Below are 27,875 nucleotides of genomic sequence, written 5' to 3' on the forward strand. Positions count from 1 at the left end.
TACATATGTAAATATATGATCCTAATTCTATTACATATGTAAATATCTGATTCTAATTCTATTACACATGTAAATATCTGTTTCTAATTCTATTACACATGTAAATATCTGATTCTGATTCTATTACAGATGTAAATATCTGATTCTATTACACATGTAAATATCTGATTCTTATTCTATTACAAATGTAAATATATGATTGTGATTCTATTACACACGTAAATATCTGATTCTAATTCTATTACACATGTAAATATCTGATTCTAATTCTATTACACATGTAAATATCTGATTCTATTACATATGTATATATCTGATTCTAATTGTACTACACATGTAAATATCTGATTCTAATTCTATTACACATATAAATATCTGATTCTAATTCTATTACACATGTAAATATCTGTTTCTAATTCTATTACACATGTAGATATCTGATTCTAATTCTATTACATATGTAAATATCTTTTTGTAATTCTATTACACATGTAGATATCTGATTCTAATTCTATTACACATGTAAATATCCGATTCTAATTCTATTACACATATAAATATCTGATTCTAATTCTATTACACATGTAAATATCTGTTTCTAATTCTATTACACATGTAGATATCTGATTCTAATTCTATTACATATGCAAATATCTTTTTGTAATTCTATTACACATGTAGATATCTGATTCTAATTCTATTACATATGTAAATATCTTTTTGTAATTCTATTACACATGTAGATATCTGATTCTAATTCTATTACACATATAAATATCCGATTCTAATTCTATTACACATGTAAATATCTGATTCTAATTCTATTATACAGGTAAATATCTGATTCTAATTCTATTACATATATAAATATCTAGTTCTATTACACATGTAAATATCTGATTCTGATTCTATCACATATTTAAATATCTGATTCTGATTCTATTATATATGTAAATATCTGATTCTTATTCTATTACATATGTAAATATATGATTGTGATTCTATTACAAATGTAAATATATGATTGTTATTCTATTACACACGTAAATATCTGATTCTAATTCTATTACACATGTAAATATCTGATTCTATTACATATGTATATATCTGATTCTAATTGTACTACACATGTAAATATCTGATTCTAATTCTATTACACATGTAAATATCTGTTTCTAATTCTATTACACATGTAAATATCTGATTCTAATTCTATTACATATGTAAATATCTGATTCTATTACACATGTAAATATCTTATTCTAATTCTATTACATATGTAAATATCTGATTTTTATTCTATTACACATGTAAATATCTGATTCTGATTCTATTACACATGTAAATATCTGATTTTAATTCTATTACACATGTAAATATCTGATTCTAATTCTATTACACATGTAAATATCTGATTCTAATTCTATTACACATGTAAATATCTGATTCTGATTCTATTACACATGTAAATATCTGATTCTGATTCTATTACACATGTAAATATCTGATTCTAATTCTATTACATATGTAAATATCTAGTTCTATTACATCAGTAAATATCTGATTCTAATTCTATTACATATGTAAATATCTGATTCTGATTCTATTACACATGTAAATATCTGATTCTAATTCTATTACATATGTAAATATCTGATTCTAATTCTATTACATATGTAAATATCTGATTCTAATTCCACTGTATATGTAAATATCTGATCATATATATTTACATGTGTAGATAAATATCTGATAGAATCTATATTCTGTAATAGAATCACAATCAGATAAATATCTGATTCTAATTCTGTTACATATGTAAGTATCTGATTGTGATTCTATTACAGATGTAAATATGTGATTCTAATTCTATTACATATGTAAATATCTGATTCTAATTCTATTACATATGTAAATATATGATCCTAATTCTATTACATATGTAAATATCTGATTCTAATTCTATTACACATGTAAATATCTGTTTCTAATTCTATTACACATGTAAATATTTGATTCTGATTCTATTACAGATGTAAATATCTGATACTATTACACATGTAAATATCTGATTCATATTCTATTACAAATGTAAATATATGATTGTGATTCTATTACACACGTAAATATCTGATTCTAATTCTATTACACATGTAAATATCTGTTTCTAATTCTATTACACATGTAGATATCTGATCCTAATTCTATTACATATGTAAATATCTGATTCTAATTCTATTACACATGTAAATATCTGTTTCTAATTCTATTACACATGTAAATATCTGATTCTAATTCTATTACACATGAAAATATCCGATTCTAATTCTATTACAGATATAAATATCTGATTCTAATTCTATTACACATGTAAATATCTGTTTCTAATTCTATTACACATGTAGATATCTGATTCTAATTCTATTACATATGTAAATATCTTTTTGTAATTCTATTACACATGTAGATATCTGATTCTAATTCTATTACACATGTAAATATCCGATTCTAATTTTATTACACATATAAATATCCGATTCTAATTCTATTACACATGTAAATATCTGATTCTAATTCTATTATACAGGTAAATATCTGATTCTAATTCTATTACATATATAAATATCTAGTTCTATTACACATGTAAATATCTGATTCTGATTCTATCACATATTTAAATATCTGATTCTAATTCTATTATATATGTAAATATCTGATTCTAATTCTATTACATATGTAAATATATGATTGTGATTCTATTACAAATGTAAATATATGATTGTGATTCTATTACACACGTAAATATCTGATTCTAATTCTATTACACATGTAAATATCTGATTCTATTACATATGTATATATCTGATTCTAATTGTACTACACATGTAAATATCTGATTCTAATTCTATTACACATGTAAATATCTGATACTATTACATATGTATATATCTGATACTAATTGTACTACACATGTAAATATCTGATTCTAATTCTATTACACATGTAAATATCTGATTCTAATTCTATTACACATGTAAATATCTGTTTCTAATTCTATTACACATGTAGATATCTGATTCCAATTCTATTACATATGTAAATATCTGATTCTAATTCTATTACACATGTAAATATCTGATTCTAATTCTATTACACATGTAAATATCTTTTTCTAATTCTATTACACATGTAAATATCTGATTCTAATTCTATTACACATGTAAATATCTGATTCTAATTCTATTATACATGTAAATATCTGATTCTAATTCTATTACATATGTAAATATCTAGTTCTATTACACATATAAATATCTGATTCTAATTTTATTACATATATACGTATCTGATTGTGATTCTATTACAGATGTAAATATGTGATTCTAATTCTATTACAAATGTAAATATCTTATTCTAATTCTATTATATATGTAAATATCTGATCCTAATTCTATTACATATGTAAATATCTGATTCTAATTCTATTACACATGTAAATATCTGATTCTAATTCTATTACATATGTAAATATCCGATTCTAATTCTATTACATATGTAAATATCTAGTTCTATTACACATGTAAATATCTGATTCTAATTCTATTACACATGTAAATATCTTTTTCTAATTCTATTACACATGTAAATATCTGATTCTAATTCTATTACACATGTAAATATCCGATTCTAATTCTATTATACATGTAAGTATCTGATTCTATTTCTATTACATATGTAAATATCTGATTCTAATTCTATTACACATGTAAAAATCTGATTCTATTTCTATTACATATGTAAATATCTGATTCTGATTCTATTACATATGTAAATATCTGATTCTAATTCTATTACACATGTAAATATCTTATTCTAATTCGATTACACATGTAAATATCTAATTCTATTGCACATGTTAATATCTGATTCTAATTCTATTACACATGTATATATCTGATTCTAATTCTATTACACATGTAAATATCTGATTCTAATTCTATTACACATGTAAATATCTGATTCTAATTCTATTAAATATGTAAATGACTTTTTTTTGTAAATTGTTGAAAGTTGGAGATTCTTGTGTGAAAGAGAATTTCGTTATACTCGAGTTCACAAAAGAACACAAATATAGTGACTGACTGTTCAACGAATAAAAAGAGAGAGATATACGAAGTCTGTGGGTAGTATCGATGTATCGACACATGTTTACTTTTTCCTTCTTTTTACAAATCAACGTTTTCTTAAAATATTTTTACTATGAACCAACAGCATACTTCTTGAAGATATATGGTTGTCTGGTTTAATAATAAATATTACAAAAACAGCTAGATCATTACAACCCATCTAACATACTCGCCCTTTCAGCCGTGGGTGCGTTATAATGTAGCGATCAATCCCACTATTCATCGGCAAAAGAGTAGCCAAAGAGTTAGGTGGGTAGGGATGACCAGCTGCCTTCCCTCTATCTCAAACTGCCAAATTAGGAACGGCTAGCGTAGGTAGATAGCCCTTGCATGGCTTTGCGCGAAATTCAAAACAAATCAAACCAGTCATTACAACCTTCAGAGAACGCACATTCTTGACTACTCACCTCCAATAAACGAAACTACACATTTTGGACCATTTATGTACTCCAAGCAAAATGACCCATTTATATACTCCAAGCAAAATGACCCAATTTTTGTACTCCAAGCAAAACGACCCATTTATGTACTCCAAGCAAAACGACCCATTCCACAAAATGGGCTCTTCCCCTCCTACCGATAAAACCAAACATGATTTATCATAAAATTGTTTGTTTATTTTTTTAATTTCGCGCAAAGCTTCACGAGGGCTATCTGCGCTATCCGTCCCTAATTTAACAGTGTACGACAAGAGGAAAGGCAGCTAGTCATCACCACCCATCAAAAACTCTTGGGCTACTCTTTTACCAACGAATAGTAGGATTGACTGTAACTTATAACTCCCCCACGGCTGAAAGGGTGAGCATGATTGCTGAGACGAGGATTCGAATCCATGACCTTCAGACTGCGAGTCGAGCGCCTTAACCACTTGGCCATGTCGGGCCTTACCATAAAAACGACGACGTAATGAAAAGATATGAAAAAGGAATAATATAGAAGTCCCAGATGTCGCGTGGACGAGACGTAACTCACCTCTGAAGGGCATCATAAACTCTTCCAGCAAACCGTGGTGCCCTTTCTTTAGTAGGTGACGCGTGATCTCGTGCAGTGTCTCCTTACCCAGCATCCTGATCCACACACACAAGTTTGTGGCAATGAGATGCATCAGACCAAATCTTGCTATCACTTTGAATTTGTGGATGTTCAACTGCCAAAATACACGAAGCTTCTAAGAATATCATACACAATATTTTAAACATTAGTCTTAACCAATAAGTACTTTACACACTCAATTTCAAGAATATCTTACGAAATAATAGTTAAACATTCACGAAGATGCACGTGGCTTCAGCTTGGCTATGATAGAAACTGACGTTTTCGCAAACACATGGCGCTGGTTTCTTTTTATAAACAATATCTTATTACGTTTCTTTTGGAGACTGTGTTGAAATATTATGTCGTGTATATTAAGCTTTAATACTAGAAATGTTTCATGAGGAAACATTAACGCTTTATCTAGAAACTTGATTAATGTTTTTGTTGTGAAGGTGAAATAAACAAGAACCTCATGGTCAATCTTGGTTAGACAATTGTCATGCTTTATACAGAAAGTGTGTTGACGCCAATAAATAAACAATTGTCCTGCTTTATACAGAAAGTGTGTTGACGCCAATAAATAAACAATTGTCCTGCTTTATACAGAAAGTGTGTTGACGCCAATAAATAAACAATTTCCCTGCTTTATACAGAAAGTGTGTTGACGCCAACAAATAAACAATTGTCCTGCTTTATATAGAAAGTGTGTTGACGCCAATAAATAAACAATTGTCCTGCTTTATACAGAAAGTGTGTTGACGCCAATAAATAAACAATTGTCCTCCTTTATATAGAAAGTGTGTTGACGCCAATAAATAAACAATTGTCCTGCTTTATATAGAAAGTGTGTTGACGCCAATAAATAAACAATTGTCCTGCTTTATATAGAAAGTGTGTTGACGCCAATAAATAAACAATTGTCCTGCTTTATATAGAAAGTGTGTTGACGCCAATAAATAAATATTTTCCAGTTTTGACATTAAACTTTCATTCACGAGCATTTCTTAACTAATCTATGTTTTAATGTGTCAAAATACCAGTCTACCACAACACGATTAGTGTTGTTTTAATATACTGCAGCGCGTTCGGAAAGTCACTGTGCACTTATATATTGATTAACAGACACAACTGCACACCGAACACCGTGTACAATTAAAATCTACTACAATATAGAGAAGGGATCGTTGTATTGATGTGTGACAATGGAAACATACTACAATACAGAGGAGGGATCGTTGTCTTGATGCGTGACAATGAAAACCTACCACAATATAGAGGAGGGATCGTTGTTTTGATGTGTGACAATTAAAACCTACTACAATATAGAGGAGGGATTGTTGTTTTGATGTGTGACAATGAAAACCTACTACAATATAGAGGAGGGATCGTTGTCTTGATGCGTGACAATAAAACCTACTAAAATATAGAGGAGGGATCGTTGTCTTGATGTGTGACAATGAAAACCTACTACAATATAGAGGAGGGATCGTTGTCTTGATGTGTGACAATGAAAACCTACTACAATATAGAGGAGGGATCGTTGTCTTGATGTGTGACAATGGAAACCTACTACAGTATAGAGGAGGGATCGTTGTCTTGATGCGTGACAATGAAAACCTACTACAATATAGAGGAGGGATCGTTGTTTTGATGCGTGACAATGAAAACCTACTACAATATAGAGGAGGGATCGTTGTCTTGATGTGTGACAATGGAAACCTACTACAATATAGAGGAGGGATCGTTGTCTTGATGCGTGACAATGAAAACCTACTACAATATAGAGGAGGGATCGTTGTCTTGATGCGTGACAATGAAAACCCACTACAATATAGAGGAGGGATCGTTGTCTTGATGCGTGACAATGAAAATCCACTACAATATAGAGGAGGATCGTTGTTTTGATGCGTGACAATGAAAACCTACTACAATATAGAGGAGGGATCGTTGTTTTGATGCGTGACAATGAAAACCTACTACAATATAGAGGAGGGATCGTTGTCTTGATGTGTGACAATGGAAACCTACTACAATATAGAGGAGAGATCGTTGTCTTGATGCGTGACAATGAAAATCTACTACAATATAGAGGAGGATCGTTGTCTTGATGTGTGACAATGAAAACCTACTACAATATAGAGGAGGGATCGTTGTTTTGATGCGTGACAATGAAAACCTACTACAATATAGAGGAGGGATCGTTGTCTTGATGCGTGACAATGAAAATCTACTACAATATAGAGGAGGGATCGTTGTCTTGATGTGTGACAATGAAAACCTACTAAAATATAGAGGAGGGATCGTTGTCTTGATGCGTGACAGTGCAAAATAGCAAAATAGTTTTTACATTAAGATTTGTAGTTAAAATATTTTTAGATTAACTATTTAGTTAAAATGTTTAACTGCGCCATTTCTGGTTATATATATATATATATTGTTAATCTGGAACATTTGAAAGGAAACAAATGTTTTATTTTACATATCTTTAAATACATTAGTATATATCTACTTAAAATTTATTTTCTCAGTTTGTACGATTTCAAATGGATATTTAGTAAGAACTGAGCTTGTCAGCTTGAATTCTTTGTGAACATGGTACACGGTCAAGAAGCAGCGCCATCTACTCCTTAAAAAAGAAAACGTAAATAAAAATAATTCTGGTTTACTGAGGGCTTTTATTGTTGTTGTTGTTTTAAGTACAAAGTTACATAATGAGCTATGTGTTGTCTGCCAACCACAGGTATCGAAACCTGTATTTTAGCGTTGTAATTCCGCATACACACCGCTGTGCCACTGAAGGGGGTTCATTTAAGAAACGAAATATATAAAAATAACTACAATTATTTTACTAAACCACAGACAAAAATTTTTAAACTCACCCGAGCGTTAACAAATATAAAATACATCTGAGCGAAAGTGAAGAGCATTTGCAAAATAGGTTTGATTCCTAGCAGGATAGTGTAACACGGGGACGTGTAAGGAATCTCAAAGAACTGTCCAAACTCCAATCCGTTGTATACCATCGTCCCAAGTCCGAAAGCTAAAAGATCGAAAATTGTAAGAAAAACCTATTTAATATATTGCATATTAAAATGTTGGTGAACAAACACACAGTGAAATATTTAAAACCGAAGATAATATGTTGTCAAATCTGCAAAATGTTTCTCCATTTTCTGAAAAGTTACATAACCTAAAAATAAAAATAATTCATGTAAAAGATTTCACACGTTCACTAACAAAACTCTACGTATTTTAATGTTTAAGTTTGTTTGTACAATAGTTAAACACAGAGCTACACAATGGATTATCTGTGCTCTGCTCACCACGGGTATCGAGACACGTTTCTAACGGCGTAAGTCGATAGACGTACCGTTGTGCCACTGAAGGGATGCAACTTTTGGAATACCGTGGCTTTATTTTTGTCTTTCAACGCTCAAAATGTTGTACAAATTATTCCACTCATTTCTTACTGTGATAAAAGTCACAAAAATAAAGAACAAAGAAACGTTTCCATATAGAATATATACATTCGAAACCATATAATTATAGATTTTCCTATTAAACCTCAGTACACGAACTAATGGGTTGTACGTGTAAGTCAAGATTCTCCCATTTTACCTTGTTGAACAAAAGTCTAAAGCCAAAAGTCCACATGCCTCATAACTTTAGGTCAGTTTCGCTGTGTGAACTAGTTTACTACCTCTTTGTCTTTGTCAAGAAAGAATGGAGTAATCACATAATTACAAACGGGATTTTCGGTTTATTAGATAGTGTCATAAGTTCGATATAAATAAAGTGTATTGTACCACGTGGTATATAAAGTGTATTGTACTACGTGGTATATAAAGTGAAGTGTATTTACCACGTGGTATATAAAGTTAATTGTACCACGGGGTATATAAAGTGTATTGTACAACGTGGTATATGAAGTATATTGTGTCAGTGGTATATAAAGTGTATTGTACCACGGGGTATATAAAGTGTATTGTGCCACGTGGTATATAAAGTGTATTGTGTCAGTGGTATATAAAGTGTATTGTACCACGGGGTATATGAAGTGTATTGTACCACGTGGTATATAAAGTGTATTGTACCACATGGTATATAAAGTGTATTGTGCCACGTGGTATATAAAGTGTATTGTACCACGTGATATATAAAGTGTATTGTGCCACGTGGTATATAAAGTGTATTGTACCACGGGGTATATGAAGTGTATTGTACCACGTGGTATATAAAGTGTATTGTACCACGTGGTATTACTTCATTCCGATACATGATGAACATATTTATGTAATTACTAATGCAGAGGAGAAAATATGTCTATATTCCTTCCCATTCACTTTAGCTTTTTTTCTGGTGACGAAGAAAAACTGGCAAAAATTCAGTACACGATCCCGTATTAATCATAACGGTAACAGCTTAGTGTTACCAATAGGTGATTAATATACACCATTATTGAAATATTCTCAAAGGAGACTCCAAACCAAGGATCAAATCAACTAAACTTTGGTTTTTATCTTTGATTGCGGCAAAAACTTCCAACAAGTCAATTCCTGTTTACGTCTTAGAAAAATTTTTATCGGTCGACCTCATTTTTTATAAACTAGCGATGGCTCCAAGCTCGAAACTGTTAGATGTTTAGTTGTTAAACAACCTGAGAAGAGCTATGGACTGTCCTGGTACCAAAATCAGCTTGGTTCCATTAAATAAAACAGTAATATAAAAAATAGTAAATCAGAAACCATAAAATCAAAAATATTATAACTGTGGGCACTTTTGGAGATTAGTGGTATCCACTGGAGAAACTGGAAAATTAAAAAAAAATGAATTGAAATTTATGTGTCTATAATGTTTCCAGGTTAAAAACTATTTGACTGCTATCACTATGGAGATACTCGTTTCGTGAGCATAATGACAAAACTGAAATAGCTGGATCATTCGAAAATCTAAAGAGTTCATGCGTTAAGAATGAACCAAATAAACATCTTTTTGTAAGCATTCAACATACCACATCACATGTGTTTTATATACCACATCACATGTGTTTTATATACCACTTCACATGTGTTTTATATACCACTTCACATGTGTTTTATATACCACTTCACGTGTTTTTTTATATACCACTTCACGTGTTTTATATACCACTTCACATGTGTTTTATATACCACTTCACATGTGTTTTATATACCACTTCACATGTGTTTCATATACCACTTCACATGTGTTTTATATACCACTTCACATGTGTTTTATATACCACATCACATGTGTTTTATATACCACATCACGTGTTTTATATATATCGTTGTTTTGTATCACATGTGTTTTATATACCACATCACATGTGTTTCATATACCACTTCACATGTGTTTTATATACCACTTCACATGTGTTTTATATACCACTTCACATGTGTTTTATATACCACTTCACATGTTTTATATACCACTTCACATGTTTTTTATATACCACATCACGTGTTTTATATACCACATCACATGTGTTTCATATACCACTTCACATGTGTTTTATATACCACTTCACATGTGTTTTATATACCACTTCACATGTTTTATATACCACTTCACATGTTTTATATACCACTTCACATGTGTTTTATATACCACTTCACATGTGTTTTATATACCACTTCACATGTTTTTTATATACCACTTCACATATGTTTTTATATATAAGAAATTAACAATGCAAGAATCTTTAAAATTTAAAAGAAAACTGACCGATGTTTCCAACTGGTCAGAATCCTTCAGTTTTTAAAATTCAACTTACTCCATATTCAAAGGACAAGAATCATCTACGATAGAAAACAAAACTTACCAACGATTCCAAATTATCCAAAATCCATTAGTCTTCAACACGAAATTTAAGAATCCATCTTATCATAACCATCTAGAATCGAAAGAGATACTTACTAACAGTTCCAAAGGTCAGAATCCTTTAGATTTTAACAAATTTACCAACGGCTCCAAACGATCAGAATCCTCGATGTTTCAACTGCAACTTACCAATGGCTCCAAACGATCAGAATCCTTGATGTTTCAACTGCAACTTACCAACGGCTCCAAACGATCAGAATCCTCGATGTTTCAACTGCAACTTACCAACGGCTCCAAACGATCAGAATCCTCGATGTTTCAACTGCAACTTACCAACGGCTCCAAACGATCAGAATCCTCGATGTTTCAACTGCAACTTACCAACGGCTCCAAACGATCAGAATCCTTGATGTTTCAACTGCAACTTACCAACGGCTCCAAACGATCAGAATCCTTGATGTTTCAACTACAACTTACCAACGGCTCCAAACGATCAGAATCCTTGATGTTTCAACTGCAACTTACCAACGGCTCCAAACGATCAGAATCCTTGATGTTTCAACTGCAACTTACCAACGGCTCCAAACGATCAGAATCCTTGATGTTTCAACTGCAACTTACCAACGGCTCCAAACGATCAGAATCCTTGATGTTTCAACTGCAACTTACCAACGGCTCCAAACGATCAGAATCCTTGATGTTTCAACTGCAACTTACCAACGGCTCCAATTCGAAGAAACAGATTTCCATGGCTGCGATCATTTTCCGAAATTTTCGATTTCTTCAGACGAGGGGGAACAGGAGTATCACCTGGTTCGAACTTTTGACCACGGTCACCAAATCTGCGGAGGTTTTCCATGATGGAAGGCTTCTGTTCACCATCATCAGAGGTTGAAATATTATGCGGAATTTCTCTCAGAATGTAAATGTTGATATAGAGTAGGAAAAGTAGACTAACGCCATAGAGAAAGAAATAAAAACCCTGTAAAGTAATGTAGATGTTTTACCTTACTGTAAAGTAATGTAGATGTTTTACCTTACTGTAAAGTAATGTAGATGTTTTACCTTACTGTAAAGTAATGTAGATGTTTTACCTTATTGTAAAGTAATGTAGATGTTTCACCTTACTGTAAAGTAGTGTAGATGTTTTACCTTATTGTAAAGTAATGTAGATGTTTTACCTTACTGTAAAGTAATGTAGATGTTTCACCTTATTGTAAAGAAATGTAGATGTTTCACCTTACTGTAAAGTAATGTAGATGTTTTACCTTACTGTAAAGTAATGTAGATGTTTTACCTTATTGTAAAGTAATGTAGATGTTTCACCTTACTGTAAAGTAATGTAGATGTTTTACCTTATTGTAAAGTAATGTAGATGTTTCACCTTACTGTAAAGTAATGTAGATGTTTTACCTTACTGTAAAGTAATGTAGATGCTTTACCTTACTGTAAAGTAATGTAGATGTTTTACCTTACTGTAAAGTAATGTAGATGTTTTACCTTATTGTAAAGTAATGTAAATGTTTTACCTTACTGTAAAGTAATGTAGATGTTTTACCTTATTGTAAAGTAATGTAGATGTTTCACCTTACTGTAAAGTAATGTAGATGCTTTACCTTACTGTAAAGTAATGTAGATGCTTTACCTTACTGTAAAGTAATGTAGATGCTTTACCTTACTGTAAAGTAATGTAGATGTTTTACCTTATTGTAAAGTAATGTAGATGTTTCACCTTACTGTAAAGTAATGTAGATGTTCTACCTTACTGTAAAGTAATGTAGATGTTTTACCTTACTGTAAAGTAATGTAGATGCTTTACCTTACTGTAAAGTAATGTAGATGTTTTACCTTACTGTAAAGTAATGTAGATGTTTTACCTTAAAGTAATGTAGATGCTTTACCTTATTGAAACGATGCTGACGTGACAGTTAAATAAAGACTTAAAATAATCTTTTAAAAGTAACAATAATAATAATATCTATCAGAATGGGATAAAAAGTAGAATAATTAAAACATTAGAGGAAGATTGAAATGCTGAAGAGAACAACTAATGGTATAAGTGGTGTCCACTTTTAACTTATTTGCGATACATTAATTCGACCTTTTATTAAGAAACTAGTAAAACGTGGAGAAAAACATAAATTACAGTATAACAAAGAAGTCAAATGGTGGAAGGAAACATAAATTACAGCACAACAAAGTAAAAAGTGGACTGAAAATAAAGTGGACTGAAACATAAATTACATAACAACAAAGTAAAAAAAAAGTGGACAAAAACATAAATTACAGCACAACAAAGTAAAAAAAAAGTGGACAAAAACATAAATTACAGCACAACAAAGTAAAAAAAAGTGGACAGAAACATAAATTACAGCACAACAAAGAAGTAAAATGGTGGACAGAAACATAAATTACAGCACAACAAAGAAGTAAAATGGTGGACAGAAACATAAATTACAGCACAACAAAGAAGTAAAATGGTGGACAGAAACATAAATTACAGCACAACAAAGAAGTAAAATGGTGGACAGAAACATAAATTACAGCACAACAAAGTAGAAAAGTGGACAGAAACATAAATTACAGCACAACAACAAAGTAGAAAAGTGGACAGAAACATAAATTACAGCACAACAAAGTAGAAAAGTGGACAGAAACATAAATTACAGCACAACAAAGAAGTAAAATGGTGGACAGAAACATAAATTACAAGCACAACAAAGTAGAAAAGTGGACAGAAACATAAATTACAGCTAACAAACAGAAAAGTGGACAGAAACATAAATTACAACACAACAAAGAAGTAAAATGGTGGACAGAAACATAAATTAACAAAGCAGAAAACAAATTACAACACAAGAAAAGTGGACAGAAACATAAATTACAACCTAACACAAACAAAGTAGAAAAGTGGACAGAAACATAAATTACAGCACAACAAAGAAGTAAAATGGTGGACAGAAACATAAATTACAACAACAAAGTAGAAAAGTGGACAGAAACATAAATTACAGCACAACAAAGAAGTAAAATGGTGGACAGAAACATAAATTACAGCACAACAAAGTAGAAAAGTGGACAGAAACATAAATTACAGCACAACAAAGTAGAAAAGTGGACAGAAACATAAATTACAGCACAACAAAGTAGAAAAGTGGACAGAAACATAAATTACAGCACAACAAAGTAGAAAAGTGGACAGAAACATAAATTACAGCACAACAAAGTAGAAAAGTGGACAGAAACATAAATTACAACACAACAAAAAGTAAAATGGTGGACAGAAACATAAATTACACACAACAACAAAGTAGAAAAGTGGACAGAAACATAAATTACAACACAACAAAGAAGTAAAATGGTGGACAGAAACATAAATTACAGCACAACAAAGTAGAAAAGTGGACAGAAACATAAATTACAGCACAACAAAGTAGAAAAGTGGACAGAAACATAAATTACAGCACAACAAAGTAGAAAAGTGGACAGAAACATAAATTACAGCACAACAAAGAAGTAAAATGGTGGACAGAAACATAAATTACAGCACAACAAAGTAGAAAAGTGGACAGAAACATAAATTACAGCACAACAAAGTAGAAAAGTGGACAGAAACATAAATTACAGCACAACAAAGAAGTAAAATGGTGGACAGAAACATAAATTACAGCACAACAAAGTAGAAAAGTGGACAGAAACATAAATTACAACACAACAAAGAAGAAAATGGACAGAAACATAAATTACAGCACAACAAAGTAGAAAAGTGGACAGAAACATAAATTACAGCACAACAAAGAAGTAAAATGGTGGACAGAAACATAAATTACAGCACAACAAAGTAGAAAAGTGGACAGAAACATAAATTACAGCACAACAAAGAAGTAAAAAAGTGGACAGAAACATAAATTACAGCACAACAAAGTAGAAAAGTGGACAGAAACATAAATTACAGCACAACAAAGAAGTAAAATGGTGGACAGAAACATAAATTACAGCACAACAAAGTAGAAAAGTGGACAGAAACATAAATTACAGCACAACAACAAAGAAGTAAAACGAAAACATCGATTAGAACATTAACTGAAGAACATTTCCGTAACAAATGAAAACTTTATTTATCTTTTCATTTTATATGTGCGTCTAAGTTTTCGTGCTGTTTTGATGTGTGGTAAATAATATATCATCCTTATTAAGACAAGTCCAGGTAGAAAACTGGTGGAAGCCATCTTTAATGTTTACAAAGAAAGACACGAGGATGAAGAGATAGATAAAAATGAAACTTAAAACCGTTTATCACAATCAACTGAAACCATCTGAGGGAAAGCAACTAATAAGAATCACTTATTTTACTCGGACTGAATTTCTAAGTTATGCACTAACGGCTGTCGGTCTTGAAACACAACCGCCGTGTTGATCACCCAGATGAAATGGATACTCTAGTACACAGGATTCTTGTTCGATAAAATTGTTTTGAAAAGCACGAGATCGTTTGGAAGGTTTCATGAAAAGTACGAGATCGTTTGGAAGGTTTCATGAAAAGTACGAGATCGTTTGGGAAGTTTCATGAAAAGTACGAGATCGTTTGGAAGGGTTTCATGAAAAGTACGAGATCGTTTGGAAGGAGGTTTCACGAAAAGTACGAGATCGTTTGGAAGGAAGGTTTCACGAAAAGTACGAGATCGTTTGGAAGGAGGTTTCACGAAAAGTACGAGATCGTTTGGAAGGAAGGTTTCACGAAAAGTACGAGATCGTTTGGAAGGAGGTTTCACGAAAAGTACGAGATCGTTTGGAAGGAGGTTTCACGAAAAGTACGAGATCGTTTGGAAGGAAGGTTTCACGAAAAGTACGAGATCGTTTGGAAGGAAGGTTTCACGAAAAGTACGAGATCGTTTGGAAGGGAGGTTTCACGAAAAGTACGAGATCGTTTGGAAGGAAGGTTTCACGAAAAGTACGAGATCGTTTGGAAGGGAGGTTTCATGAAAAGTACGAGATCGTTTGGAAAGGAGGTTTCAGCGATCGTTTCTTTCAAATTAAGTGACCAAAGAATCAAACTTTTATATTCTCAACCTCAGACAGTTAGATTGACTAATTTTAAGTAAACACTTTAAAAAAAATGAATTAATTAACTGAAAAATATTTACTGCTCTTTATAAAGTAATTTTCTCAGTAAGAAAAACAACAAGTACTGGAAGCAAGTTACAGGAGACAATGTAACTAAACTTGAAATTCTCTATCATGTTATAAAACTGACTGTGATAAAAACTATGTAGGTCTAATAATTAAGGTTCTATAAGCTAAGTCGAGCTTGTCCATTCTAGTTGACGTAATTATCTAAGTTGCATAACAACAGTTTCTGATTATATTAATCAAAAGTGAACTCCGCATATTGCATGTCGTCAAAAAGAGCGCCTAACAACAAGAACCATTCAGATAAGAAGTGACGAATAGGAAAAGTTCACCGAAACTATAACCAATACTCCACAGAGGTAAGCCTATAGTTTCATGGTATAACGTTTACTTACAGAAGACTGTGAGAGTAAAGGAATCCACGAAAACACTGATGATATGGCCTCTAGCTATTACTGTACCACTAAACAGTGTAGACGTACATGTCTAAAAGTAGCATATCAACAAACTTAATTTTCTTATAGCTTACGTTATCTCAAAACAAATAATACATTATTAATATTTAACAGAGAACACTATTGCTACTGAACAATGATAACACATTTCTTACTGAATATAGAAAACATGTTATTGCTACAGTTATGAGCAGATAACTCTTCTGAGGTCATTTTCTAAGAAGTGTAAAACCTCTGTGTTTTGGGCACTAGTGTGGACATGCAAGTGAAACAAAACTGGACTCTGTGTTTCAAAGTCTTGTGAAAAGTATATGAAGTGGTTGGTACAATGATGAGGCACATGCGACATTTAATATAAATATGGTGTTATATTGTTGTTTATTAAATAAACCTTCTGTAAACTGTACCAAAAGAGTTGGTGTCATATTGTTGTTTATTAAATAAACCTTCTGTAAACTGTACCAGAAGAGCTGGTGTTATATTGTTGTTTATTAAGTAAGCCTTCTGTAAACTGTACCAGAAGAGTTGGTGTCATATTGTTGTTTATTAAATAAACCTTCTGTAAACTGTACCAGAAGAGCTGGTGTTATATTGTTGTTTATTAAGTAAACCTTCTGTAAACTGTACTAGAAGAGTTAGTGTCATATTGTTGTTTATTAAGTAAACCTTCTGTAAACTGTACTAGAAGAGTTGGTGTTATATTGTTGTTTATTAAGTAAGCCTTCTGTAAACTGTACTAGAAGAGCTGGTGATATATTGTTGTTTATTAAGTAAACCTTCTGTAAACTGTACTAGAAGAGCTGGTGATATATTGTTGTTTATTAAGTAAACCTTCTGTAAACTGTACTAGAAGAGCTGGTGATATATTGTTCTTTATTAAGTAAATCAAGTTAAACCTTCTGTGAACTGTACTAGAAGAGTTGGTGATATATTGTTGTTTATTAAGTAAACCTTCTGTAAACTGTACTAGAAGAGCTGGTGATATATTGTTCTTTATTAAGTAAATCAAGTTAAACCTTCTGTAAACTGCACTAGAAGAGTTGGTGATATATTGTTGTTTATTAAGTAAACCTTCTGTAAACTGTACTAGAAGAGTTGGTATTATATTGTTGTTGAAAAGGAATCAAGTTAAACGTTGAGTAAACTGTACAAGAAGCGTTGGTGATATATTGTTGTTTATTGTATGAATCAAGTTAAACGTTGAGTAAACTGTACAAGAAGTGTTGGTGATATATTGTTGTTTATTGTATGAATCAAGTTAAACGTTGGATAAACTGTACAAGAAGTGTTGGTGATATATTGATGTTTATTGTATGAATCAAGTTAAACCTTCTGTAAACTGTACTATAAGAGTTGGTGATATATTGTTGTTTATTAAGTGATATAATTTAAATTTCTGAAGTGGATACTTACTTCAAAATAGAATAGAGGCACCAAAGGTGTGACAACTTCAGAGGTGAAGAAGGTTATACAAATTACCACCAGGAGCTGGGCATACATAGAACTCATCAGGATAAACTGCTGTGTTCTGGAACAAAAATGTTAGCAGCATTAGGCATTTGGAGTAATGAACAAGAAGAGATAGCAGGAAGAATGGTAATTTTGAATAATCAACAAATAGTTAGCTGTTATCTATGTTATGAACTTTTGACATCTTTATTGGCTTCCAGATGGTGTTTTGACAGTTATAAGAAAAACGTACCTGTTGTTTTGAAACACACAACAGAAGAATTGTACAGGATGCTTGGTTTATTACTCCATTACGTTTTTCACATTCATCATGAAGGATGACGCTTTTAATTTATAATATTGGAATTAATGATGATAACAAAGTTTGAAATACCTCAACACAGTGAGTGAAATGAACGTACAACAAAATATGAACAAAGTCGGTGTTGTGAAAAGACAAATAAATGATAAGGGGCTACAGGTGGAACAGAACTGAATATAATGTAACAATAAGAACACAATATTCACTGTGGAAATGAATAAAATACAATAAAGTAGATTGTAAACAAAATAACTTTAGTATTCTCTTGCTGTGATACAATACATATTGTTATACTGTCTGATTACTGACTATATCTAATACAATACATGTTATACTGTCGGACTACTGACTATATCTGATACAATACATGTTGTTATACTGTGGACTACTGACTATATCTGATACAATACATGTTATATTGTCTGACTACTGACTATATCTGATACAATACATGTTGTTATACTGTCTGACTACTGACTATATCTGATACAATACATGTTGTTATACTGTGGACTACTGACTATATCTGATACAATACATGTTGTTATAATGTGGACTACTGACTATATCTGATACAATACATGTTATACTGTCTGACTACTGACTATATCTGATACAATACATGTTATATTGTCTGACTACTGACTATATCTGATACAATACATGTTGTTATACTGTCGGACTACTGACTATATCTGATACAATACATGTTGTTATACCGTCTGACTACTGACTATATCTGATACAATACATGTTGTTATACTGTCTGACTACTGACTATATCTGATACAATACATGTTATTATACTGTCTTACTACTGACTATATCTGATACAATACATGTTGTTATACTGTCTGACTACTGACTATATCTGATACAATACATGTTGTTATAATGTGGACTACTGACTATATCTGATACAATACATGTTATACTGTCTGACTACTGACTATATCTGATACAATACATGTTATTATACTGTCTGACTACTGACTATATCTGATACAATACATGTTATATTGTCTGACTGCTGACTATATCTGATACAATACATGTTGTTATACTGTCGGACTACTGACTATATCTGATACAATACATGTTATACTGTCTGACTACTGACTATATCTGATACAATACATGTTATACTGTCTGACTACTGACTATATCTGATACAATACATGTTATATTGTCTGACTGCTGACTATATCTGATACAATACATGTTGTTATACTGTCGGACTACTGACTATATCTGATACAATACATGTTGTTATACTGTCTGTCTACTGACTATATCTGATACAATAGATGTTATACTGTCTGACTACTGACTATATCTGATACAATACATGTTATTATACTGTCTTACTACTGACTATATCTGATACAATACATGTTGTTATACTGTCTGACTAATGACTATATCTGATACAATACATATTGTTATACTGTCTGACTACTGACTATATCTGATACAATACATATTGTTATACTGTCTGACTACTGACTATATCTGATACAATACATATTGTTATACTGTCTGACTACTGACTATATCTGATACAATACATGTTGTTATACTGTCTGTCTACTGACTATATCTGATACAATACATGTTGTTATACTGTCTTACTACTGACTATATCTGATAGAATACATATTGTTATATTATCTATCAACAAGCTGTCGAGTTTTGAGATTCGCTTACACATTTTTGAATATAATTTCTGACATCATCAAAGCCAATTATTTCCCACCCAAACATTGATATGTCACAAGGTCTATGAAACAGACTTACAATTGTAATTCTTTTATTCACAATTGATAAAGAAAATTCAAGCAAAAGAACACATTGGTGAGTTAGGATTGGTAGTGTCGTTTAAATCTTGAATACATAAGTGTTACATTATGTATTGCATGGTACAAATACACGAAGATGATAGAATATTATGTAGGCTTTTCAACAAAACACTGTCTGGAAAATTTAAGACTGAGTCATATTGGCATCTTGTATTTACATTAAAAGTTCAGGAACATTGTCCGAATCTCGAGTTAAATACAGGTTTTCTGAAACGTTATAAGAGTCCAAACAGTGATGTTAAACCTAACAGTACGGACTAACAAATGCCAATGAAAGTCGTTAAATAATGTATTATTAATACATTTTATTCTGTACAATGTTACATGATTGTCATCACTATCAAACTATTAAGAATTTTCTGCAAGCTCTTCATTCCTTGCACTTTGTGAATTTTAAGAAGGCCATTTGATATTTTAGAGCAGTAACATCTCACTGGTTTACTAAACTAACTTCTATATAATTAAACACTTGTGCTAACCTCGGGCTTGACTTACAAACTGCATTGTATTGCCTCATTCTTTCAAACACGCACAACATGAATCCAAGACTCTTTTCGTTTCGTTTTTCACTTGAGACTTATATTACTGGGTTTATTTAGCTAACAGCGTTAGCACCCAACTGACGAATTAATTGACCCTAATCATTATACGATTTGGTTTTATAACTGAATAGTCCTAGTTAGACCGATATATTATCTATATTTAGAGATAGTGGGTTACATTTTAGTTCTGATCTATGCAGGTAGATTTTTCTAAACAGTTCTTACTTTATCATGTTTTATAGCGCTTTTCATGATCGGGTTATATAGAATAATTTGAACTTTTGTAGTAAGTGTAACTCTAAAGCATAAAACAAAACGCTCTGGTTTGCACTGTATAGAAATGACAAAAAAGAACAAACAACTAAACTGAATTTGCGTTATAAAATTATATATGTATTATCAGAAGACGTATAATTATGTAAACACTAAACTTACATATGTATTATCAGAAGACTATAATTATGTAAACACTAAACTTACCTTAGTCTCATTGTCGTTTTTCTCTATAGTAAGAATCTCCTACGTTTCCTTAACATTAATAATATCCGATCTTGTACAAATAACATTTATATAAAAGCTGATACTTTAACCGTTAGAAGAAATTAAACCATTTCGTCATGACCGAAACCATTTGTCTCAGAACGACTCGAGCATCTAGAGTTCAACACAGTCCAAATCGTTTTGAGTTACAAGAAGGACTTGCTGAAAAAACAACAAAAAACTTGAACTGGTCATTAAAGAATGTATATATCTGTTTGTGTGTTCCACTTGATCACCATGGAAATCGTTTCTGACAAAAGTTGTGGCGTTACAATCACAATGGCTCAACTAAGCCTTTGGCTGTTATTATACAGCTAAATAATAGGGTTGAATAAACGCTATGAAGAACCCCCTTTATCGTTGGAATACGTGAACGAGAGCAGAAGAATCACAAAACTATCCTACCACCAGGGGGTGCTTCGCATTGATGAGTTAAAAATAACAAATAAAAAAAAATTATTTAGTATTTCATAGTGTCTCACAAAACATGCAATACAATATGTGGTGTTTAATCTTTTAAAAATTACAGTTAGCTATCCAGACTGATTTAATTAGAAACAAAACAAAACTTCTATATGTTTGAAGATAGTTGATAGAGTCCAACCTATTGGTGATATAACTGTTAAGGTAAGTAGCCTATAAGGCCACGTGTCTCTAATTATTTGCTGATTAATTTTCTTAAGTCTGTGACCTGATGACCCTGCTATTTCGAGTCTTATGCTTCTTAAGACCAGAAATTTTCGCAATAAAATTATGGAGTTACAATGCTAAAAATCCGAGATTCGATTTCTCACGATAAACAAAGTGCAAATATCCCATCGCTCTGAAAAAAACAAACAATAACGAACTTTCAGCTAAACAGTTCAATCTAAGGTAATTTGCTGATTGAATATGGACAACTCAAAAATCTTTGTTATTTGTCTAACCCTTATTTTTGTAACATTAAAGAAAAATGATCAAATCCTGGCGGTAAATGGATTTATCTTTCGCCCAACTAGACTTACTTAAAAGAGTTTCTGAGCAGTGATTAGGAACAAACGAATTGGCGAACTAGGTGAAGTAAAATCAAGAGACATGTTACACTAGGTATGTTTCTGTACTAAAGATAAACACTTAACAACTGAAATTGTGTGTAATTGGTTCCTTGTAGCATCAACAGCTGAGAAATAAAAATAAAATCTTAATGGGAGTTTCTCCCTAAGTGGCACATTATGCAATACATAGGCTAAACAGCCAGGTCATAGACCCGATAGATTCAGGCGTGGCGATCTATCCCTAACTTATGGCAATCAATTAAGGGGAGGGCAACCATCCAGTATCATCTACAGCCTACAGTGAATAAAAAAATTGTCTGTCACAATTATAACGCACCCACAGCTATTAATGCGGAAAGTGTTCAGGAAAATATTGCGGCTCAAACCTTGGACTTTCCGATCCGTACCTATTCTTAAGAGTATATAGGTCACAATTCGTAATAAATTGTAACGACGTAGGTACTTATTGATAAATAATGAACTATATTTTCATTAATTGTTTATACAATTTACATGAGTTTGTATAAAAGCAAACATTTGTGGGGTACTCAGATTCTTCCTTAGTAGGTTGAAGGGGGAATATTTATAATCGTCTTCATTTCCATATCATCTGTACTGATGGTTAAATATATCCGCCTCTCGAGTAATGATTTACTACAATTCAGTTACAAGGCACCATACGTTATACGGTGTTTTTACTATACGTTATACGGTGTTTTTACTATACATTATACGGTGTTTTTACTATACATTATACGGTGTTTTTATTCGTAGCCTCAAGGCTATTGACTATCTAAAAACAAAACTCCATGGAGATCATTTCAGTTTTACATTTGGCTAACTCGTTTACTTATGAACGTAAAGTATAGAGAACAGCTAGATTTAAGAAATATTACTTTATTATATATTAGTGTCGATTTATTGTTTCACTTTTTGAGATAACAAATAGGAACCAGATATGGATATGTCACACTGTATAGGGTAAAGATATTTAAATGAAAAAGAACCTAACCGTGATCCCGATAGATGCTCCAGAGAGAAGAGAGTGAGAGAGTTAGTTGCAAAACAGCTCACAATACCGTTCGCTCACCTACTTATATAGCGCCATATTTGAATAAGAATGGAAAATAAACTGCATTTAGAATTGATATATTCCCTCATTGGCTTGTTTTGAAGAAGCTAACAATGATTGGTTGTAGGTTCTTCTTGTCATATTCCTTGATGTAAATCTAAAAATATTTGTTCAGAGTCCATTTATTTGTTTTGAAGCGTATAGCATGTCACAATGTGTAAAATAAAACAATGTGAGATTGAGTCCATATGTCATTAATAACAATTTAAACGGACAAACATATAAACATCATGTGAAAAGTTGCGAATAAGTAATCCCTCTACAATATACTGAATGTGGTTAAGTAATCACTCTACAATATACTGAATGTGGTTAAGTAATCACACTACAATATACTGAATGTGGTTAAGTAATCACTCTACAATATACTGAATGTGGTTAAGTAATCACTCTACAATATACTGAATGTGGTTAAGTAATCACTCTACAATATACTGAATATGGTTAAGTAATCACTCTGCAATATACTGAATGTGGTTAAGTAATCACTCTACACTATACTAAATGTGGTTAAGTAATCACTCTACAATATACTGAATGTGGTTAAGTAATCACTCTACAATATGCTGAATGTGGTTAAGTAATCACTCTAGAATATACTGAATGTGGTAAAGTAATCACTCTGCAATATACTGAATGTGGTTAAGTAATCACTCCACACTATACTGAATGTGGTTAAGTAATCACTCTGCAATATACTGAATGTGGTTAAGTAATCACTCTACAATATACTGAATATGGTTAAGTAATCACTCTGCAATATACTGAATGTGGTTAAGTAATCACTCTACACTATACTAAATGTGGTTAAGTAATCACTCTACAATATACTGAATGTGGTTAAGTAATCACTCTACAATATACTGAATGTGGTAAAGTAATCACTCTACACTATACTGAATGTGGTTAGATAATCACTCTATAATATACTGAATGTGGTAAAGTAATCACTCTACAATATACTGAATGTGGTTAAGTAATCACTCTACAATATACTGAATGTGGTAAAGTAATCACTCTACAATATACTGAATGTGGTTAAGTAATCACTCTACAATATACTGAATGTGGTTAAGTAATCACTCTGCAATATACTGAATGTGGTTAAGTAATCACTCTACACTATACTAAATGTGGTTAAGTAATCACTCTACAATATACTGAATGTGGTTAAGTAATCACTCTACAATATACTAAATGTGGTTAAGTATTCACTCTACAATATACTGAATGTGGTTAAGTAATCACTCTACACTAAACTGAATGTAGTTAAGTAATCACTCTACAATATACTGAATGTGGTTAAGTAATCACTCTGCAATATACTGAATGTGGTTAAGTAATCACTCTACAATATACTGAATGTGGTTAAGTAATCACTCTACAATATACTGAATGTGGTTAAGTAATCACTCTACAATATACTGAATGTGGTTAAGTAATCACTTTACAATATACTGAATGTGGTTAAGTAATCACTCTGCAATATACTGAATGTGGTTAAGTAATCACTCTATAATATACTGAATGTGGTTAAGTAATCACTCTACAATATACTGAATGTGGTTAAGTAATCACTTTACAATATACTGAATGTGGTTAAGTAATCACTTTACAATATACTGAATGTGGTTAAGTAATCACTCTGCAATATACTGAATGTGGTTAAGTAATCACTCTATAATATACTGAATGTGGTTAAGTAATCACTCTACAATATACTGAATGTGGTTAAGTAATCACTTTACAATATACTGAATGTGGTTAAGTAATCACTCTGCAATATACTGAATGGGGTTAAGTAATCACTCTACAATATACTGAATGTGGTTAAGTAATCAGTCTACACTATACTGAATGTGGTTAAGTAATCACTCTACACTATACTGAATGTGGTTAAATAATCACTCTACAATATACTGAATGTGGTTAAGTAATCACTCTACAATATACTGAATGTGGTTAAGTAATCACTCTGCAATATACTGAATGTGGTTAAGTAATCACTCTGCAATATACTGAATGTGGTTAAGTAATCACTTTACAATATACAGAATGTGGTTAAGTAATCAGTCTACACTATACTGAATGTGGTTAAGTAATCACTCTATAATATACTGAATGTGGTTAAGTAATCACTCTACAATATACTGAATGTGGTTAAGTAATCAGTCTACACTATACTGAATGTGGTTAAGTAATCACTCTATAATATACTGAATGTGGTTAAGTAATCACTCTACACTATACTGAATGTGGTTAAATAATCACTCTACAATATACTGAATGGGGTTAAGTAATCACTCTACACTCTACTGAATGTGGTTAAGTAATCACTCTACACTATACTGAATGTGGTTAAGTAATCACTCTACAATATACTGAATGTGGTTAAGTAATCACTTTACAATATACTGAATGTGGTTAAGTAATCACCCTGCAATATACTGAATGTGGTTAAGTAATCACTCTACAATATACTGAATGTGGTTAAGTAATCACTCTACAATATACTGAATGTGGTTAAGTAATCACTCTGCAATATACTGAATGTGGTTAAGTAATCACTCTACAATATACTGAATGTGGTTAAGTAATCATTCTACACTATACTGAATGTGGTTAAGTAATCACTCTGCAATATACTGAATGTGGTTAAGTAATCACTCTGCAATATACTGAATGTGGTTAAGTAATCACTCTGCAATATACTGAATGTGGTTAAGTAATCACTTTACAATATACAGAATGTGGTTAAGTAATCAGTCTACACTATACTGAATGTGGTTAAGTAATCACTCTATAATATACTGAATGTGGTTAAGTAATCACTCTACAATATACTGAATGTGGTTAAGTAATCAGTCTACACTATACTGAATGCGGTTAAGTAATCACTCTATAATATACTGAATGTGGTTAAGTAATCACTCTACACTATACTGAATGTGGTTAAATAATCACTCTACAATATACTGAATGTGGTTAAGTAATCACTCTACAATATACTGAATGTGGTTAAGTAATCACTCTGCAATATACTGAATGTGGTTAAGTAATCACTCTGCAATATACTGAATGTGGTTAAGTAATCACTTTACAATATACTGAATGTGGTTAAGTAATCACCCTGCAATATACTGAATGTGGTTAAGTAATCACTCTACAATATACTGAATGTGGTTAAGTAATCACTCTACAATATACTGAATGTGGTTAAGTAATCACTCTACAATATACTGAATGTGGTTAAGTAATCACTCTGCAATATACTGAATGTGGTTAAGTAATCACTCTACAATATACTGAATGTGGTTAAGTAATCACTCTGCAATATACCGAATGTGGTTAAGTAATCACTCTGCAATATACTGAATGTGGTTAAGTAATCACTCTGCAATATACTGAATGTGGTTAAGTAATCACTTTACAATATACAGAATGTGGTTAAGTAATCAGTCTACACTATACTGAATGTGGTTAAGTAATCACTCTATAATATACTGAATGTGGTTAAGTAATCACTCTACAATATACTGAATGTGGTTAAGTAATCAGTCTACACTATACTGAATGTGGTTAAGTAATCACTCTATAATATACTGAATGTGGTTAAGTAATCACTCTACACTATACTGAATGTGGTTAAGTAATCACTCTACAATATACTGAATGTGGTTAAGTAATCACTTTACAATATACTGAATGTGGTTAAGTAATCACTCTGCAATATACTGAATGTGGTTAAGTAATCACTCTACAATATACTGAATGTAGTTAAGTAATCACTCTAGAATATGCTGAATATGGCTTTGCTTAACCACTTTTTTGTTTTTGCTTTGCGTGAGTTCAGTAACAACAACTCTGCCCTTAACCTCCTTATTTCGATTTACAATAGCATTATCTGTATTGGTTTGTTTTAAATTTCGCTCAAGACTATCCGAGAGCTATCTGCGCTAGCCGTCCCTAATTTAGTTGTATGAGACTTTTGGGAAAGCTTTCTTTTACCAACGAATAGTAGGATTGATCGTAACTTTATAACGCCCCACGGCTAAGAGGGCAATCAGATTAAGAGTCGAGTGCCTTACCCATGCCGGATAATTATCAGTATATTTAACCTTGTAGATGGATCATTGGTGAAAGTGATAGTGCTTAAATTCTCAGTTCGATCTTTACGGTGCATAATTATGCTTAGGAATAACAAAATTGTAACTACATATAAGAACAGTTAACTGTCCAGGAAGGTGGGATAGAAACGTGTAAGACGATAGAAGAATATATAATCGAGAAAATCATGTATTGAATACTCATTGAAAATAAGTCGACTCAAAATATTCGTCTGTTAA

At 31.6% G+C, this 27,875-nt stretch overlaps 1 protein-coding gene and 1 long non-coding RNA gene across 7 annotated transcripts in view; one reads left to right on the top strand and one right to left on the bottom strand.

The window, feature by feature from the left end:
* The window catches only part of LOC143230267 (uncharacterized), a 162,012-nt gene that overhangs the window by 27,561 nt on the left and 106,576 nt on the right, over positions 1–27,875 (top strand). The window lies entirely within an intron of this gene.
* The window catches only part of LOC143230261 (proton channel OtopLc-like), a 45,997-nt gene continuing 22,587 nt past the window's right edge, over positions 4,466–27,875 (bottom strand). For 2 of the 5 annotated variants that reach the window (XM_076463504.1, XM_076463503.1), the window contains exons 4-7: positions 18,065–18,179; positions 11,784–12,048; positions 8,102–8,262; positions 4,471–5,334 (exon numbers count right to left, since the gene is read on the bottom strand). In XM_076463504.1, coding sequence (XP_076319619.1) covers positions 4,891–5,334; positions 8,102–8,262; positions 11,784–12,048; positions 18,065–18,179 — 985 coding nt within the window. In that variant the 3' untranslated portion in view covers positions 4,471–4,890. Of the gene's footprint in view, positions 5,335–8,101; positions 8,263–11,783; positions 12,049–18,064; positions 18,180–21,303; positions 21,711–27,875 lie in introns of those variants that run through there. The other 3 variants (XM_076463507.1, XM_076463505.1, XM_076463506.1) reach the window with 3 other exon arrangements.

This window comes from Tachypleus tridentatus, chromosome 10 (genome assembly GCF_004210375.1).
Source record: "Tachypleus tridentatus isolate NWPU-2018 chromosome 10, ASM421037v1, whole genome shotgun sequence".
Taxonomy (NCBI): domain Eukaryota; kingdom Metazoa; phylum Arthropoda; class Merostomata; order Xiphosura; family Limulidae; genus Tachypleus; species Tachypleus tridentatus.